The sequence below is a fragment of the Syngnathus leptorhynchus genome, chromosome 11 (assembly GCF_054491065.1).
Source record: "Syngnathus leptorhynchus isolate UIUO chromosome 11, UIUO_Slep, whole genome shotgun sequence".
Classification (NCBI taxonomy): domain Eukaryota; kingdom Metazoa; phylum Chordata; class Actinopteri; order Syngnathiformes; family Syngnathidae; genus Syngnathus; species Syngnathus leptorhynchus.
The window spans coordinates 206,012-224,422 of NC_141205.1; the positions used below are offsets into that span (position 1 = coordinate 206,012).

General features: G+C 46.8%; 3 protein-coding genes across 5 annotated transcripts; 2 read left to right on the top strand and 1 right to left on the bottom strand.

Annotated features, from left to right (window-relative positions):
• Positions 1 to 5,242: 5,242 nt before the first annotated feature.
• Positions 5,243 to 8,218, bottom strand: c11h1orf50 (chromosome 11 C1orf50 homolog). Of its 2 annotated transcripts, none has more exons than XM_085923932.1 (5): positions 6,958 to 8,218; positions 6,636 to 6,751; positions 6,476 to 6,562; positions 5,795 to 5,926; positions 5,243 to 5,533 (listed from the first exon to the last, which is right to left on the bottom strand). In XM_085923932.1, the coding sequence occupies exons 1-5, from the start codon at positions 7,016 to 7,018 to the stop codon at positions 5,348 to 5,350; spliced, it is 582 nt and encodes a 193-aa protein (XP_085780058.1). In that variant the 5' UTR covers positions 7,019 to 8,218; the 3' UTR covers positions 5,243 to 5,347. The 2 variants fall into 2 exon arrangements, with proteins under 2 accessions (XP_085780058.1, XP_085780060.1); XM_085923934.1 differs by having other exon boundaries at positions 6,970 to 8,206.
• On the top strand, positions 7,485 to 13,151 carry p3h1 (prolyl 3-hydroxylase 1). Of its 2 annotated transcripts, none has more exons than XM_085923930.1 (15): positions 7,485 to 8,144; positions 8,870 to 9,022; positions 9,253 to 9,442; positions 9,509 to 9,643; positions 9,951 to 10,084; positions 10,476 to 10,565; positions 10,748 to 10,812; positions 10,940 to 11,067; positions 11,143 to 11,270; positions 11,677 to 11,772; positions 11,865 to 12,015; positions 12,168 to 12,288; positions 12,363 to 12,438; positions 12,532 to 12,672; positions 12,743 to 13,151. In XM_085923930.1, the coding sequence occupies exons 1-15, from the start codon at positions 7,683 to 7,685 to the stop codon at positions 13,067 to 13,069; spliced, it is 2,397 nt and encodes a 798-aa protein (XP_085780056.1). In that variant the 5' UTR covers positions 7,485 to 7,682; the 3' UTR covers positions 13,070 to 13,151. The 2 variants fall into 2 exon arrangements, with proteins under 2 accessions (XP_085780056.1, XP_085780057.1); XM_085923931.1 differs by having other exon boundaries at positions 7,488 to 8,144; positions 10,760 to 10,812.
• A 205-nt stretch (positions 13,152 to 13,356) lies between these two features.
• On the top strand, positions 13,357 to 18,204 carry ap5b1 (adaptor related protein complex 5 subunit beta 1). Its single transcript, XM_085923929.1, has 3 exons — positions 13,357 to 14,142; positions 14,648 to 15,418; positions 15,726 to 18,204. Exons 1-3 carry the CDS (start codon positions 14,005 to 14,007, stop codon positions 17,607 to 17,609), a joined length of 2,793 nt encoding a protein of 930 aa, XP_085780055.1. The 5' UTR covers positions 13,357 to 14,004; the 3' UTR covers positions 17,610 to 18,204.
• Positions 18,205 to 18,411: the final 207 nt, after the last annotated feature.

Consider the following 18,411-nt stretch of genomic DNA (forward strand, 5'->3'; position numbering starts at 1 on the left):
TGCATGTGGAGATCATGAATAGGCCTATTATTCCTTTAATTGTCTATGGCTCCGCCCCTTCTCGCTGTTGGCTTGCTCCATTAACACTCGTTTAACAAATAATGGCCTTATGGCCTATTCATTTGAAATGAATCAACTCTGATTGCACTCTCAAACACGTAATCACTAGATAGATTTAAAGCATTCCTTTTGTAGCGCAATACTGCAATGTGGGTGACAGATGGTGACATGGTAGCTACAAATGCTTGACTTTGGTCGGGGCATGCAGTGCGGCTGGCTGCACTTCCCACTTCCCACTCAATGATTGTCAGACTGTGTTCGTGTGCGAGCCGCGACCGACCGACAGCAGCTTCGGGACGGGGACGGAGGCTCCGAGACAGGGGATCGAACAAGACGCAGCCATCCCAAACAGGATGGGGACAACAGGACAATGAGAATGGATGGGTGGACCCGGGGACGGACTGGCAGAAGCATGTTTTGGTACAATTTCATTCTTTTCTCCCTCTTTAGCCCAAAACACCAGCCTCTTAAATGAACAGCGCTTTATATGGACATCACACGATGCCCAAAGCGCTTTACGGATTTCCGCTGGTCCAGGCGGGGTGCAAAAAGTCCGTCCCTTTGCATTATTTGGGTTATTACTATTAGACCAGGGACAGGCAATTCATTTTTGCAAAGGGGCCCCACGAGAAGCTGTCTGTCTGTCTGTCTGTCTGCCTGTCTGCCTGCCTGCGAGCCTACATTAACTAATTGTTACATTGACTACCATCTCATATTGGCCAGATTCAGTCAAGAGTCCCAAATATCCTAAGTCATTTTAGACCCCCAATTTGCAAGCCTATCTTTTGCCTGCCCCCCCCCCCCAAGCTGTCATTCCTCCCGCTAATCCCCCGATTTTACAGTCAAGTAAACAGTTTACATTGTGGGCAATGGGACGAAACACCTCGTTGCTCCTCTTGCTGCTTGTGACAAAGCCCCCCGTCACCCCACCCCAAGCACCCAACGGCTGATATGGGTAAGGCATTGCAATGAAACGCGCGGGTCGAAAAATACATCAACTGAAACAAGACTATGAAACAGACCACAAAGACAAAAATGTCAACCATCAGTGATCACTGTTGAAGATCCAATTATGTCATGGGAAGGAGACCTAAATAAGTTCAAAAGGTAGAGGGCAAGTAGGTCACGGAAATAAGACAGACGTGTTCGTAGGAACGAGGGGGCTTACCGACTGACTGGCACACATCCGGGACGACGTCCTTCAACGGAAGTCTTATTTGGAAGGTTTTTTCCACCTGATCAACTCTCTTCAGCAGCTCTGACCAAGGCTGAAACAACATTTCTCTCTCTCTTCATCGGGAAGACATCATAGTCCTGCTAGGCTCCGTAGCCGTGACCTTGAGGAAATTGAAGGGATCGTTTTTGTCTATTTGCAGAATTCCAGCAGTTTCGACAATTAAAACAAGTTAGGTTTGATGTTTGCTGCAATCTTATCCTCCAAACACAAAAAGAGAGCCAATGTCCATGGGCTTACAGTGTTGGATATTTTGGATAAGCGGACAGAGAGGTCTAGTTGCTTGGTCTCATCTATACAGATTGACACAGTGCAGGTGTCCTCCAACTCCCACTGCACTTTAGAGGAAAACGTTCAATTGGGGGTCTATAGCATTTAAATGGAGCAATAGGTCAAGGGCTCCCCTCAACAGCTCTGATCAATACAAAGACAGTATCCAGTCGGCTGGCCTGCCTGCCTGCCTGACAGAAAAAAAAGACATGTAAACCAGGCGCTGACCAATGACCTCCTGCAAACTACCCACAGCTCAAAAGAAACCTCTGATGGATGAGGCCACACACTCATTTCGTGCGTGTGTGTTTGCAAGGTTTGGAAATGCACCACACAATGAAATTGAAATGGTGACAAAATGGTCAAAGAAATGCCAACGCTTTAGGATATGACCATAGATGACACGGAGGTGGCAGTTTGGCAGAATTTGCCTCAGTGGTGGGGCGGTCTCTCGACTCAGAGGTCGGGAAATTGGCTCCCGAGCCAATTTGTGATCATGTCCAAGTGTCCTTGAGCAAGACACCAAACCTGCAGTTGCTCCTGTAGGTACGTCATCAGTAGGTTCATGTGTGTGACAGCCCATTTATCATTTAGGACGTTTGGATGATTGGACCGCTCAGTCGGGAGGTCAGTGCGCAACTTTTGTCTTCCTGTGCTTTGTGGCTTTTCTTGGGACACTTTTGTTTCATTAACACCGCAGAGTGTGAGCCCGTGTGTTCAGGTGGCTGCCGCACCTGCCTGCCCCGACGGCAAAATTAATTCACTTTGTGTATATAGACAGCATTCATCCATCCATCCATCCATCCATCCATCCATCCATCCATCCATCCATCCATCCATCCATCCATCCATCCATCCATCCATCCATCCATCCATCCATCCATCCATCCATCCATCCAACCAACCATCCATCCAACCAACCAACCAACCAACCAACCAACCAACCAACCAACCAACCAACCAACCAACCAACCAACCAACCAACCAACCAAATAAATCCACCCACCCCAACTCAAACCCCACTATTCGCTTTCTTTACTTTGTGTGAGCTAATGACGGTCATTTGCAAAATTCCATAGCGTACACATTTTGAGAGGTGGTTTGAGCGACTCAGTACAACTAACTTTGCAGTGTTTTGCTGTCAAATGTGCAAATCTTTCTTCCACCAGGCTTTTAGTGCATGACAGTGCATACGGAGAATTTGATCAAAGTACAACATAAGCATCTGTAGAGCTTGAAATCATTACTTTTGCCAGAGACTAAATTCTTGAATTGATTATCAAATTGTTCGTTATTAGCCAAAGAAATATTTTTCAGTGTATACATTTCATTTGTAATTATTGAAAGATATCCAAGTCACACAAACCAGAATGAATCCTAAATTCATGGAATTTGAACACGCCCACGTTGCTACCTGTGTTTTTGTTGTACTAGGTGTCATTAGGAATAGGTTTTGCGCCAGCCAGCAGGAAATGTATTTTTCCATATGAAACAATAGACAGGCCATTCATTTGAAGCTGTTTAGGCACGCATGTATGCACACTTAAGTCATCTCAGCTATAAATTGACGGTTAATGAATTGCATATTAGTTCTAGCCACAGACAGACAGACAACCTTTGTACCGTTTCCTCCTGTCTCATTTTGCTTTGAACTCCTCAGCAAAATAAAAGTCACAAGTCTTTGAGTGCCGATGTAGTGATGCCATGCATATGTCGTTGATGAGCAACTCATGTCAGTGACACGCACTGCGCTTCATAAGAAAAAAGCAGCTCAGCAGACGGGCGGGCGGGCGCTGTGGCTAGAAGCAGGCAAGCACTCCATTCATTAATCACTGCAGTAAACAGACCATCTCGCGACACCTGGTCGGGTTAATGCTTCAAACCTGGGTGCAATTACCCAGCCCCCCGTTCAAGGCAGCCCCTCACACGAAACCTTGTGATTGTAAAGGAAATGGGAATTAGCAGAAACATTTCAGAGAGGTGGTCTGCAGTTTGCATGGAGGAGACCTTGCGAGGGGGGTTGCTGGAGATGTGGCTTGATTGGACTTTTCCCTGTGGAGCACATGGGAGGGAGGGAAGGAGGGGCAAGGGTCAGCCCTACATCAAATTAGCAGTGTCTGTTATTTGAGACCAAAATAAAGTATGGGGAGCGGCAAATGATTTCCCCAATGCAGGGACTCCTTTCTGTTGAAATGACCAGGAGGGGAGGGCACGCTGCAATTAGTGGTTTGTTTCTTTTAGACTGAAATATGGCAGTAATTCTTAGCTTTCAACTTGTTTAACCGGGAAGACCTATTGGCCAGCCAAACGAAGGAGGTAATTGTAACACGATACGGCAATTTTTTTTTTTTTTTTTTTAAAGAGCACCACTATTACTAAATGGAATCCAAATCACTTTTTTTCAAGTGTAGACCGGTGATGCTAAACATGCCTCCAAAGAGTTTGTTTTTTTTTCTTTTTGCAAGCATTTATTAGATTGCATATCCACTGATTATCATGACGCTTTGGTTTGATTTTCTATCGTTTGACTGGGCAGTTAGGTTTCTATAAACGGTAGATTGTATTCCAATTTATTTGTAGTGCTTCCGTGACCTCCTCAGTCCTGACTTGTCTAGATTGGAATTCACTATCTTGGTTGTTTTTGCTACATTGTATATTATAAAAAAATGCGTCGTGGTTCTAGTAGTACTAGGATTGAGGTTGAGGCTACGGATAAAGGCTTCTGCCATTTTGTCTGTTAGGATTTAAATGCTCATTATTATAGTCAGTTTTGTGTTATGTTCAAGGGCTGTGTCTCAAATAAAAGTTGAATCTGTGAAGGTGAATAATTGCTATTTTCTTTGCAGTCGTTGGTGTTATTCAATTGTTGCTATTGTTGAAGGTCTGAAAAGTGTTCTTTTCTGGTTCCTGTGAGTGAATTGTAAGTATTTACTTGGAGTTGATTGTATTGAGCAATTATTTGCGTGAATTGGGTGCGAGTAATAGCGGCGGTGCCACAGGAGTACCTGTTTACTTTCTTTCGTCAAAGTGGTTTTAGTGTGCAGCTGCTTTGGGCGAGAGTGCGGGGATGAATGATGGATGGATGTCTCCCCCCCCCCCCCCCCCCCAACCCCCCTCTCCCCGCTCAGGCATTGGCCTCCTTCTGCTCCTAGTCTTCCTTTGTCCTGCTATCCTTGTAGTACCTTACTAAATGTCAGTCCTTTTAGCACTCTTTGACCGGGTCGCTCGTTCTTCCCCGCTGGCAGTCGTGGACATCAAGAATTCATTCGTTCATTCCTTCGTTCATTCATTCATTCTTTCTTTCTGTGACAAAACCTTTGCTGGCGTCAATTTGTCACAGAGGTATCCTTTTGCTGCTCTAGCAGTTTGTCGATTTGTGTCGGCAATACAAACTCCTCGGCTTTTCCTCGGGACAGGCCGGGCTCGCGTTAGCCCGTGCCAGGTTTGGCTTCCGCTGGCGCTTTGTTTCAAAGTCCCACTTAGACGCCTCTGTGCAGCTGTGCTCCAGCTGCGCGAGTAGGCCGAAGCACTCTTCTTCCAGACCTCGGAGAAAATCCAGATGATGCGTGCCGGCGCTGCCATTTAATTGCGCTCATTACGGACAAGTTTGAATGTGTCAACAGCTCGCAACAAGAACACGCTCTGCCTGCGTCAGTCAACTGAAACGATCAGATTGGGAACATGTCATTAAATACTGTATTTGCAGCGACTTCGCTGGTTTCTGATCTGGTACAAGTGACAGAATGGTATCATTTTTGGATGAATATTCATGATTATTCAGCTCTAATTCGAGAGGCCCTTGAAATTAGGTTCCACGCCAGGTGCTAAAATGGTCTGTTGGCTAAGTAACTTGTCCATGATGGCTATCTCCGTGTCTCTTTCCTGCACATCGCCCTCGGGAGTCCAGGACATGTCATGTTGAAGTTTGAATGCACCCACAAACTGATGAGGACAACTTGGGCCCCATTCCTGTAGAGCAGAGAGTATTTCAAAGAATCATTAATTGCACAGTGAACAAGCGAGGTGCCGGGGCAAATTTTGTGTGCCATAGATATTACTGGAAACTATCAAGTTCTACTTTGACTATCTGAAAATGATCCATTCATGCTAGAAATAGACATGTTCCTACCCATCCACATCAACAGGCCAGTTTTTTGTTTTGATTGTCTTTGGAGGAATTCTTGCGCACCACAACAAAAATGAATGTAATAACATAAAAACATGACCTACCGCAGGAGAAATGATGGAAAAATATTCTTGCCCAGATGGTCGCCTATACAGGTAATACATGTTGCCTGGTTTTTTCACCAGGTTGCAGGCAGCATGGTGGAGCTCAGCATCTCTTTTTGCTGCTTCTAAGACCTAGACATGGACATACATTTATTTATACAGTTGTCAATAATCATCTTTTGAAATGTGTCAAACAAAGGAAACTCCTTTTTGACCTATAGGATTCTAAGTAGAGCTACGTGATGAACTGATTGGACCAATTAGAATTTTTTTCCTAGATCATAGTTTACAGTGCCTTGAGAAAGTATTCAGGTTCCATTTAAAAGTACAAGATTGACTTACGCCTTTCTTCCCATTCATCTGCTCACAGAAAACAATGTACCGCGGCTCGAGGCCTCTGTGCAATGTAGGCTTTCCCTGCCCCTTTCCGGAGCGTGGCACGTTACAGTCCAAACCGTTTACTCAATCTGAATGTATTTTTACACAATTTCTGCAATGTCAAATTCAAAATATTTCTAAAATGAATAAAGTGATGGAAATGTATTTACAAAAATATTTCACAAATGCAGCCCGTTTTACAGGGCCATGCCGACGCCATACAAATAAAATAAATTGAAATAAAAGCCGTCTTACGCGCCATGTTAGTAGAGGACTCATGGACCAATTCTTTGGTGCACTCACCTTTCTTGCCCGTTCTTGTAGATATCTGATCTGGTCAGCAATCACAGACAGTTTGTTGCAAGCATTGGCTTTTATAAATTCGTCCCCCTGAGAGAAAAGAGCACAAAAAAAAAAACCTCACTCTCAAATGATCAATTTGATCACATGCAAAGTGTCAAACCTTCTGCAGCTGTGTTGCTAAAGCAACAAGATCCATACTGTCCCCCATTCTTGTGGTCTGGTAAGAGCTGACAAGTTCCAGTCCACCAGGAGAGGTGCTGCTCTCAACCAGAGTCACTGGTTGAATAATAATAATAACACAGAGAATAATAGCGATGTCTCCATTCAAATGCTTTCGCGTGAGGTACGTAGGCATGCATTCACTAGGCTGTGGATATACGGTCATCTGAATGGACAACGCATTAACCAATATGTCCAATGGCATAAGCAGAAACTGCTGTCAACGTGTGACAAGGGTCCAGAGGGAAAAGTAACCTGCGGACCTGTTTCTTTACCTTTCGTTGTTTTGTCGAGCTGCGTTGGGATCTTGACAGTTCCGTCCATTGTTTTCGAAGTTGGCCGGCCTTGATTGAAATGTCCTTTGCGCAAGTAGTTGGTCGAATTGGCTCAGTTAAGTAACCAGGTTGTTTTGGGGGGCGGCCAGCATAAAGAAGAGCGTTACTTAAGTTCCTTAACTGAGTAAGGACAAAGGTCACAAGCTGTATCCAAATTCGCAGGCGGCGTCCTCGGAAGGCAGGTTTTTCGGCCGGTTTTCAGCCTTCGTAACGTCATTTCCGGAGCGACTCGATGCCACGTGACGTCGTGACACGCGAACGCCGTGAAGCTGGCCATCGTTTCCATGGCGACAGGCTTGTTTCTTTTTTCTTTTGAATATTTACGATTAAAGGATTGTTACATTCTAATTGTTCACTCATTTATGGGAATTTTATGGATTAGAGGCCCCAAAACTCAAAATCGTTCAAAAAAACACAACAAAACAAAACCCAACAACGTGCCGAATGGTCTTTTAGTGAAGAGGTGGGGCTGATCCGAAAGCCAACCCCATTGCCTGAAAGATCTCTTCAACCCTCTCGCATGCTTCGACTCCCATAACGATAGCTTTTCTGTCTGTCTGTTTGTCCGTTTGTTTGTTCGTTTTCACACGCCAGGAGCTCGCGTCCAATCTTTAGCACAAATCAAATAAGCGTGCGCACGAGATTTGAGAAGTATGGAGCTGACTTTTGCACTTACAGTCATTTGCCTGGTTTTGCCATCACACACGTCGACTTCTTATTTGAGCACTCATTTTGTTTTGGAGCCCTATGATCTGCTTTTCGACACGGCGGTAGAAGCCTATTATAACGGGGACTGGCTCTCGGTCATCCTGAACATGGAGAAGGCTCTCAGGAACAGAGCTACAGTCCGCAAGGTAAAGGCGGATTGCCGACTCGGATGCGCCAACCAGACCGCTTTCGAAGATCCCACCACCGGTTTAGGAATTTCCATACTCGGGGCTGGATCTGTGGAGGACTTGGCTTTCTTCTGGAAAATTCTGAGACGCGCAGACTGTGTGAATTCTTGCCAAATGGAGAAACTTGGTCAACCAACTTTGCATCTGGTCGGTAAAGAGGTGGAGTTGGAGTTTAAGAGGAGGACTCCTTACAATTATTTACAAGTCGCATATTTCAAGGTACAGAAGTCCTGCGGTGGCTGCAATCGCAATTGAGTCTGGTCAAACTAAGATTTGTGTCTTTGTATGTGTCGTATGTCGAAGCAAAGCCAAGTTAAGTGGTCACCGCGTATAGCCTCATTCTTCACCACGATGCCACGTCACAGAGTGGAGGAATCGGTTGAATATACCAAAAGGAGAAGATTTGAAATCCACATTTTTGTCAGTCAAGTCAATGAAATTCAAAAGAAAGAAAAAAAGCCCATCAGCAAAAAAATTTGGCCAGGTGCGTTCTTCAAAAACAGTGGAATCAAAATTTAAGCTGACTCACCAGAGTCATTCAAAATCTCCTGCATTACTTGCACTTCTGCTTCATTCACACAGCCTGTTGCCACTCCAAACGGTTCTTTGAACTTGATCTTTTTGGCAGCAACCTTAATGAATACTGACTGAATGAACGATCGCTATAACGGAAACCTAGGCTCTTGGGTGAGTCTCCGCCTGGTGCGACGTCGCACCAGGGAGGCAGACGTCCGTCCCGGAAGCATCCAAGGCGGATGGATGTCCAAGCCGCCACCTCAACCGGCTACTCGGCCTCAGTGTGGGTCCTCAGTATCCCCAAATAAAAAAATGCTTCTATGATTTGGACTACATCTTCAGGCAGTTTTAAGAACAAATCTTACTGAGCCAGTGAATTCTTAGCACTAGCAGTTGGACTTTCACTGCATCCCTTTTGTCTTTTTTAGATCAATAAACTGGACAAGGCAGTGGCAGCAGCCAGCACGTTCTTTCAAGCAAACCAAGATCACGTGGAGATGAGGCAGAACCTGGACTACTACGGCACCATGTCGGGAGTGCGGCAAGAGGACTTCAAAGATCTGGAAGCCAGGCCGAACATGGTTTGAACTCTATCCCCAAAATGTTGTCATCATAATAACGGCACGTGCTGCAAAGATGTGCCGTGGAGGAATCCTCTCGCATGCTTTGATCTGTCTGACCTTAAAGAGCAAACGTGAAGCAGACTTGTTTTCAAACCGTTTGTTGCGTTATTCCGTGAATCGGTACCGGATCTCCTCTGGGCTGGATTTTTGGCGAAAAGTCGTAATCACGTTTGTATGATTTTGTTCAGGCCAACTTCTTGATGGGGAAGAGCTATTACAGTGACAACTACTTCAGCCTGGCAGCCAAACACTTTGAGGTGGCTGTAAATGAGTACTTCACTGCTAATGAAGAGTGCAGAGCGCTTTGTGAGGGAAGCTACAACTATGACGGCTATAATTACATGGAGTACGACGCTGACCTCTATCAGACGATGACAGGTAAAGCGTCCTTACGTACGGACGGAGACCCGGCCGTCGGTAGACTTTCTTTCATCTTTGTGTCAGACCATTACATCCAGGTGCTGAATTGCAAGCAGCGCTGTTCCGTGGAGCTGGCCATTAATGCTGCCAGGAGTGACGAGCCCTTGGAGGATTTTCTTCCCTCCCACTTCAACTACCTGCAGTTTTCCTACTACAACGGTGGGTAGTCGTTTTGCTGTGACTAATCCGGTCGTGGCCGTCTGTCCGGCCGCTTCCGAGCTCACCGGAATATGTCAATCGCGGCACATCCACAGAACGGGACAGGTCCGGAATGCAATTTACCCATTACATTGTCATTAAAGTAGACTTGCGCAGTAAGGAAAAGGCACGGGGGTCATCACCGAAGCAGGCCGACCGCCGGTTCTCATTGACGACGGGGCGAGGGGAATGATGTCATTTCCTGATGTAGACGTTGTGGGTTGTTGCGCGCAACATTTGGCGACCTGTCTGATATTCTTGCGTTCAGGTGAAAACTATGAGCTGGCCATCGAGTGTGCAAAGACCTACTTGCTCTTCCACCCTGATGATGAAGTGATGAAACAGAATCGGGATTATTATTCAGCCGTTCTGGGATCGGACAAGTTGATACCAGAGAGACAGGTAAATTGCTCTCCATTTTAAAAATAGCGCTACAACAGGAACGAGTTAAGGGTCGTTCGTTGTTCCGTGAAAATCCTTCAGATGATCAGAAATAAATCCATCATCACCAATATGTATAGAGCACAAGCGATGATGCTAGGCCCGCCCGGCTGATTGGGATGAGCGATAACTTTCAGGTTGATTACGACGAGCAGGTGTGTAAGCATCAGCCAACTTTGAATGTGTCAAGCACTTTGGTCAATAAATGAGCAGAACTTTAGTAACTGTATGCGTGTCATGTTCTTTGCATTCCTCAGCAGAGTCACCGGAAGGCTGGCTGACCTCGCTCGCTCGCTCGCTCGGGCCTTTTCAACAATTGAAGTTTAACCGAATATTTTTCTGAAACCATCAGATTGTGAAGCAGTTCGTTCAGCGTTCCCTGCTGGAGAAAGAATTGATGTACTTTGGATACGAAGCGTTCGGAAGGACATTTGTTGATCCCGTGAGTATTTGCAGTTTATTTGCAATCTAAATGGACCGTGATTGATTGACTGATTGATTGCTTGATTGATTGATTGATTGATTGATTGATTGATTGATTGATTGATTGATTGCTTGATTGCTTGATTGGTTGATTGATTGATTGATTGATTGATTGACTCATTCATTCCATTTTTATTTTTGGATTTTATTAAGGACACCTGGACTCCCGAAAATATCATGCCTAGAAAGCTGAAAGACAAACAGAAGTAAGCACACACATTTTTTTTATCCATTTGATTTCCAATCGAGAATCTATACTGTGTGGTCAAATGACATTTTTGGATTGAGAGTTGTCTTGAGACTATCAATATCCATTCGTTGTCTGCGTCTCAGGTCTGACAGAGAGACAGCAGCGAGGATTACAGAGGAAATAGGAAACCTGATGAAGGAGATTGAAACTCTGGTCGAGGAAAAGAAGAAGGACTCGACAGACTTGGCAAACATGGTCGTAGCGCAAGAAGGTGACCGTTGCATTCCGTCATATACGTACTAACTCGCTGATGTACAACGTGATTGAATCGTAAACTTGACTTCAGGTGGAAGTCCGATTTATGACAACATTAAAGTGAGCATGACATCCGTGCAGTTGAACGGCTCTCAACGGGTCTTGCTCGACGGGGTCATCGCCGATGACGAGTGCACCGAGTTGCATCGTCTCTCTAATGTGAGTGATTTTTAATCTGATGTGTTGTACTTTATTTTGGGGTCTAATTCCAATGTGGCCAGGGCCGCGATGGCCCTTTCGAGCTACTCGGTAATGCTTTTTGTTTGTTTTCACGACAGAGCGCTGAGCTTTGACGATGACTTTTGAGGTGAATCTCAACATTCTTTTCGAATCAATTGAACCATTCTCAATACCGTGTTGTGCAATGCACACTGTTCATTTCAACTTGTATCCCCCCAAAACTCAAAGGGTGTCATATACTTGCCTCAGATCTGTGGGATTCATCTCCAAACTCATGAGAAAGATGCTACCCTGATTTGATTTGATACCTTTGCGTACATGATGCGCTTGCCTGCCAAGTCATCATTTCAAGTCGTTTGTGGGGTTTTTTTGGTCTCATTTCTAGGCAGCTGCCCTCAAAGGCGATGGCTACCGGGGACAGCCTTCCCCCCACTCCGCCGGGGAAACATTTCAGGGAGTCACAATTCTCAAGGCTCTGAAGGTTTCTCAACACAAAACCACACATCACAAGCGTTGATTGAGGGGAAAATATTCTCACTTGGCTCACTTTGAATTCCCTCCCTATGCCAATAGCTGGCCCAAGAAGGAAAGGTTTCGCTCAAGGCCGTCCGTCTGTTCTCCGATGTTAGCGAAAAAGTGAGGATGGTTTTGGAGTCCTACTTTGGCTTGGCTTCCCCGCTCTACTTCTCCTATTCACATCTGGTGTGTCGATCCGCGATTGAGGGTAAGTCATTTGCGTCTCGGTCCATCTATCTATATGTGGAGACATGATTTTTGCTTCAGACATCGTGGTAATAATGGGACAGCGGTTCCGAGAAACAAATCGACGATGACCATCACGTACGTAGGAGAACATCTCTTCTTGTTGTCGTTCAGGAAAGCAAGAAACGCGTAACGACAATCTGAGCCACTCCGTTCACGTTGACAACTGTCTGCTGGTTTCGGAGCTCAACGAGTGCTTCAAGGAACCGCCCGCGTACACACATCGAGATTTCAGGTGACTCGCGGGAGACGCTCCGAATCGCCTGCGTCGGCTCGTGTTTACCAATCGTGTGTGTCTTATTTCCACAGCGCGATACTTTACCTCAACGATGACTTTGAAGGAGGCGATTTTATTTTCACCGAATTAGATGCCAAATCCGTCACGGTACGTATTCACTCGCGCTCGCTCAAATGGACATTTTCAACCGAAGGCTCGTCGTACTCTGATCCGGTCGTCACTCCTTTGTGATTCGTCTAGGCGGTAGTCCGCCCGCTGTGTGGCCGCGTCGTTGGATTCGGAGCGGGAAAGGAAAACCCGCATGGCGTGAGGGCTGTCACAAAGGGACAGAGGTGTGCTGTGGCACTGTGGTTCACCTTGGATCCGGCTCACGAGGACAAGGTATACCTCCCTTTTGAACATATACTACAAGCGTAAACTCATTCGTGTCATATCTCCCTTTGCTTTGTAGGAAAGAATTCAAGCTCAGCATATGTTTGAGACGTTTGCTAGCGCTTTGATGCCAGGCTTTGACTCAAAAGGGCCAATGCTGACAGAATTAGCCAGAGAGACCGAGCGGGCAAAAGCAAATCGACGAGAAGCTCCAGACAGGGAGCAAGTTGAAACGGATCCCGTGCAAACGGAAACAACAGTTAAGGTCAAGAAAGATGGAATTCAACCTGTTGACATAGATGGACAAGACACACTCAAAACAAAAGTAGAGGAGTTGAACCAAAAAAATGCCGGCAAAATGGATCACAAGACCCCAGGCTCTCATAATGGCAAGGAGGAGTTGTAATGGCATTTTCTCAACAAATGAAAATACAGTGGGGGTTTTTTTACAAAAATGTTTTGTACTTATTTCATATGACGGACCAATTGAATGTTGTCATCACGAGTGATGTCGCGAGCTTTCCACTCTTTGAGATCGTAGCATGCGTGACATTGAGCAAATCAGTTCATTTAGCCAGCTCAAATTCTAAGTTTAAGTTGTAAGTTCACTATTAGCAATGTCGAACGATGAAATATAGAACAATAGCAGAAACATTAGCCAGGCTTGCAATAATTTGTGTAAACATGGCCATTTTCAGCGGGGTGGCAATAGCATCCAGTTCGTGGGTCACGTGACATCGTCCGGAAATGACGTAATGTGGTCTGAAAAGAGACCGGAACAACAGCCTTCTGAGGACACAGCCTGCGAATTGGAACACAAGCGATGGACTCCCAGTTGAAGTGCGTTAGCCACAATTCGTTGCGAATTTGATCAAAAATAGTGGGATACTGGCAACGTTCGATAAACTGATTTTGAGCCTAAAAAAAAAGCCTTTTGAAGTGTCGACATCGAATTATCCCATATTACATTGTACATTACCATTTTTACAAAAGTAACCGACATTTTTAAAAGCAGTCAAACGTACATATTTTGTCCCATCATAGTTGCCGTAAATTAGCAACCTTTTGCTCATGGCCCAGAGGCTGCGAGTAGTGCTCAAGGGGACACATAGCCCGTGGTTTCACTTTATTACTGCTTGACCCAAGTTTATTTATTTATATGTATATTGGCTAACACGGCGTCAAATCGATGACGAACTGTGCACTTTGTTAGCGGGCGGAGGGTGTAATGCGAGTATCTGGACAGGACCGCAGTAGTGGTTGCTGCTGTCTCGAAGGACATGACGCCACGACAATATTGAACCATTTGAAGTGTGCAGAGGATTTTCAAGCCTAACACCAATGGCGGTAAACTGGAAGGCGACAATTTCAGACTTTTTCCGTTGTCCCTCCCGATTTGTCTCGTCCAAATCGGCGGATATTTTTCTGGCGGAGTTGCTCCACGAGCTCCGCAATGACAAAGTTTCCAACGGTGTCAAGGTATGATTCCATGCAGTGAATGATCCTGATACCTTCTTTATCTTTATATCCTTTAGCGCTTCTCATTTGTCTCGTGATGGTCGTCATGACTCAACTTTGGGGCCATCTCTTTCCGAATAAAGTCTTGCAAACAAAGTGCGCTGCATTTTGTAAAAACAGCTATATATTTTGAAGTATGATCGGGCCTGTCCGGGTATTGTACACTCGTCCCTGCTTGGGTGCGACCTTTGTCCCAAAATTGTCGCGAGCGTGCGTGCGATCGATCGATCGACCATAGTAGAAGGTTGTCAAGGAAATGAAGAAAATGTCACAATAGAGTTGGGAAATGGTGTTTAGATGTTTAAGATTTGAGAAAGTTATGAAATATCGAAAGCAGGCAAAAATATCTTGTTGAAAAGGCCCGATGAAACTGGCCAAAAAAATGGTGTGTCACCCGTGTGCTAAATCAGTGTTGTTGTTTTTTTTCCCCCTCCCATGTACGGTAATGACATCTCGCTCTTCTCAGGTCTATCTGCTGTCCCCACTATGCGAGCAACCGGCACTCCTGTGTCCCACGCTCTCTGCCGGCGAGGAGACAGTCCTGGAGCTCCTGTCGGTGTTTGCCCACTGTCCGCTTCCGTGCGTTCAATTTCGCAGCTGCCTCCTCGTCACTCTGACTTCGGTCCTCATTTGTAGCTCTTGTGTGAGCAACAAAGTCCACGTCTGCCTGGACTTCCTGGATCTGCTCCTTCAGATAGCGCAGGACACATCCGACTCGCATGGTGACGGTGCTCTTCTTTTGCGAGGCGTAGCGTGCGAATGCCTTAGAGAGCTGGAGATGTGCCGCCCCGGCCTTCTGTCCCAGCGCCTGGAGCTCATAGGGGAGCTTTGGAGCAAAGAAAGCTCAAGACTTCATCAGCCGTACGCGAGACTAAATACTTTGGTGTTGACAAATGCTGTTTACCAGCTTGCCGTGGATCCTGGCTCAGGGAATGACGATCTAAAATTACTGTTGGGGGAGAACGAGCGGGAGGCCGAGCACAAATGCGGTCCGACGGATAAAGACGCGGCCGCCTTCTCCTCCCTCGCGATGGGAACAATGCCTACTCTTCAGACTGGGCAAGACTGCAAGGATTTGCGCACGCTCCTGTCGACCACTCTAGAGAATTCTTTCCTTTTGACTCCACCGTGTCAAGCGGAGGTTCTCCACAGACTGGTGCAGGTCGTCGCCATGGTGCCTGTCGTTCGACCGTCCATATTTCGAGCTCAGCTTCTGCGTCTGCTCGGAACCGGCGAGGTTAGTGGTCTTTGCCGCTAAAGTCGCCGATTGAATTGTTTTCTAGCAGGGCGGCACACTGCTTATCACGTCCTCCTCACAGTGCAGAGATTTTAGTTGACTATAGCTCGACGGAATCCGTCCTTGCCAGAGAGGTGACGCATTTTCAACATAATGGTGCCAGGGCTGTGAGGGAGGTGCCTTTCTAGATTTAGAGTTAGGGCCCGAGCAGCGGCCGACAGTGAGATATCTTAGCCTCTGGTATTTGAACGGATGATACTTTTCTATCCATTGTAAAAAAATATATATATTTCCCCCCCCCCCCCAGGTTTGTCTTCTTCACGTTACTCTTCTGATGAAGTCCACGTACACGGACAGCCTGTTCAGCACTGACGACGAAGCTTTTGTCCTTCGACGCTTAGTGCTTCTCTCCCAGCATCCTCTGCTCAGTAAAGCAGAGAAACTTTTCTTTCTGGACTGTCTGCTGCATTTCCCTGAGAACAGGCCAATTGGCTGCGGAATGGGTCTGGAAAGTCTGCCCGTGCTGCTAACGCCCCAATTGGCGTGTCCGCTCTGGCCCGCCGTACTCCACGACGATGCTACTATGCTGGCCCGCTTCAATCTGCTCTTGCTGCTACACCAGGAGGAGGGCGAAAGAGACGGCGGAGAGGAAGGCGCCGCTCTGGTCTTTCTCTACCAACACCTCCGCTCGCTGCTCGACATTGTGACTCGAGGACACGGTCCAAAGATGGCGGTGCCCTTTTTCAGGGCACTTTTCCTTTTTCTTGTCTCTTTTTGCCACGTGGAAAAATTCGCCAGCGCTCTCGCAGAGCAACTGTGCACACTTTACGGCCATCGAAGCGACCTGGCTCTACACGTTCTCAACTTGGCCGACCGGACTCGTGACTCCTTCCCCGAACGCGGTTGGTCGGCGAAACTCTGCGGAGCCCTGCAGCGCGTTATCGTTGAGGCGCCGCCCGCTCGATTCACCTTGGCCGACCTGCGTTGGCACTTGAAGGTGCTGGCGCGAGTAGCAGAGGAAGGTCAAATCTCGCAGCTGAGCACGCTGCGACTACTTGCCGACGTCACCGTTTTGCCTCGGGTGTGTACGACCGCCGACTGGCGTCTGGGAAACGCTGTGCTGCGGATTTGCCGGCGCTTGATGGCGCATCCCGGCCTGGACGCGTTACTTCCCTCTCTGGCCGACGTCCTGCAACATCTCATCTGTTACTACGGCGACGCAGACATTGGAGATCACGCCCGACTATACTACAGCCTTCTGACGACTCTCTCCAAAGAGAAATTGGCTGGGATTACGACGCGGGGTTTGAGCGAGGAAGGACCGAATAAACACTCGCTTTCCTGCGTCGTGGCAGACACCGAGAGACTGACTAGCATGCTAACTGTTCACCGGACGGACGAAGCCGTCTTTAGGCTGGCGGAGTCCAAAGATCCTGAGCCGAGGGTGGAAAATCAGCCGAGCCCCGGTGAGACGGAGGGCTGCCGCTCGCGACTGGACGCATACAGGGCCGGATTGAAGCAGTCGCACCTTACCTTGAAGTACCAGCTCAATCATAGCGTGTCCAAGCTTTCCTGCTTGGATCAGGTCTTCAGCCTCCACCTGCACTTCAACTTCAGGGGCAGTCATTACGAACAACTCTGCGACTTGACCGTGCCCTGTCTTTTTCCAGAGAGATTGTCTCCCGTGGTGGAGCTTCGATTGAAGCCCCGCTTGCCCGTCCCCGTCACCCTGAGTGCCAGCGCTATGTTCAGCACCTTCAATGACCTTTCTTGGTATACTTTACTGCCGGACATCCACGTGTGTTTTCAGCAAGCCTTTTTGCCATTGGCTGGGGGAACACTTAACAAATTGGCTCTTTTTCACGACCTTTGGGACCAAATAAGCGAGGAAGAGCAAGCAGATTATGCCCGCGCCCTGTTTTGTTGCCAGCTGCAAGCACAAGAGCTGAGGTCCACGGTGGAAAACCAATTGCGCCCGTTCCTGATACCAGAGTCAGCCGAGAAAGATGAATTCAAATTGTTTTTTTTCATTCCCCCACAATTTCACATCCTGCTGAAAATCATTTCACAAGAGGATGCTGTCCATTGCAGTATCGCGACAGATAACTGGCGGCTACTGCCTCATATCGGTTCTTTTCTTGGTAACCTATTTACTAAGCCTTTGCCCACAAAGGTCGCCGGTCGTCCGTGACGTGTCATATTTTGGTTTGACATGAAAACTGTCACTATTTATTTTGCCCTCAATAAATTGCGTAACGGGACTGATTTCACACGCAGTGTTTGTTTGTTTGTTTGAAATACCAAATTGTGTCAATGTAAACCGTTTTGTTGGTAGGGAAGCTCAAATCTGCTGGTCTCTGCATTTGTTGTGAATGTTTTGACGTGACTTTTGTTGACCTCCTGTATAAAGCCACCTCATGAACTGGTGGTCAGTTCCACCTTGCCTCAACTTGTGGTTAGCGCCCATGTAAATCACCGAAATGTAAATTCCTACAGTTTTAACTTTGAATTTATGCCCACCAATTGCCAAAGTTAGCAAAAATTCTACATTTTCTGCATTACAAAACGCATATAAAAATGACATTACTTTTTGGTGTAGTTTCGACGTTCGTTGACCGATTTGAACTGTTCAACATGTTCAGCTCATTGGCAGTCTTTGAAAGAGGCCATTCAATGTCACTCCACAAGTTTTAATTCTGCCTCTCAACTTTCACACGCCATTTATGTTCTCGAGTTTTGTACATTTCTTTGTGAGTGAATAAAACGCGCGTGCACGCACACAGGTAAAGGTCAAATCGCGGAATTTTTTTTGACACAAATCTCTCCCCGTAAACATCTTCGTAAGCGCCACCCTATCGAGCCCCTGCACGGTCGCCACGGAAACCCCATGGCGTAGTTGCACGTCCGTTTCGCTTGCATGGGCCTGGCTGCCTGCTGCCTGCTGCCTGCTGCCTGCTGCCTGCCTGCCTGCCTGCCTGCTGCCTGCCTGCCTG

Coding starts and splice junctions, on each gene's coding strand:
- ap5b1 (XM_085923929.1), top strand. CDS start 14,005: ATGGCGGTAAACTGGAAGGCGACAATTTCAGACTTTTTCCGTTGTCCC. Junction 14,143..14,647: donor AAGTTTCCAACGGTGTCAAG/GTATGATTCCAT, acceptor CGCTCTTCTCAG/GTCTATCTGCTGTCCCCACT. Junction 15,419..15,725: donor GTCTGCTCGGAACCGGCGAG/GTTAGTGGTCTT, acceptor CCCCCCCCCCAG/GTTTGTCTTCTTCACGTTAC.
- p3h1 (XM_085923930.1), top strand. CDS start 7,683: ATGGAGCTGACTTTTGCACTTACAGTCATTTGCCTGGTTTTGCCATCA. Junction 11,271..11,676: donor AGTTGCATCGTCTCTCTAAT/GTGAGTGATTTT, acceptor TCTCATTTCTAG/GCAGCTGCCCTCAAAGGCGA. Junction 12,289..12,362: donor TACACACATCGAGATTTCAG/GTGACTCGCGGG, acceptor TTATTTCCACAG/CGCGATACTTTACCTCAACG.
- c11h1orf50 (XM_085923932.1), bottom strand. CDS start 7,018: ATGGACGGAACTGTCAAGATCCCAACGCAGCTCGACAAAACAACGAAA. Junction 6,752..6,957: donor AACGAAAGGTAAAGAAACAG/GTCCGCAGGTTA, acceptor TTATTCAACCAG/TGACTCTGGTTGAGAGCAGC. Junction 6,563..6,635: donor TAGCAACACAGCTGCAGAAG/GTTTGACACTTT, acceptor CTTTTCTCTCAG/GGGGACGAATTTATAAAAGC.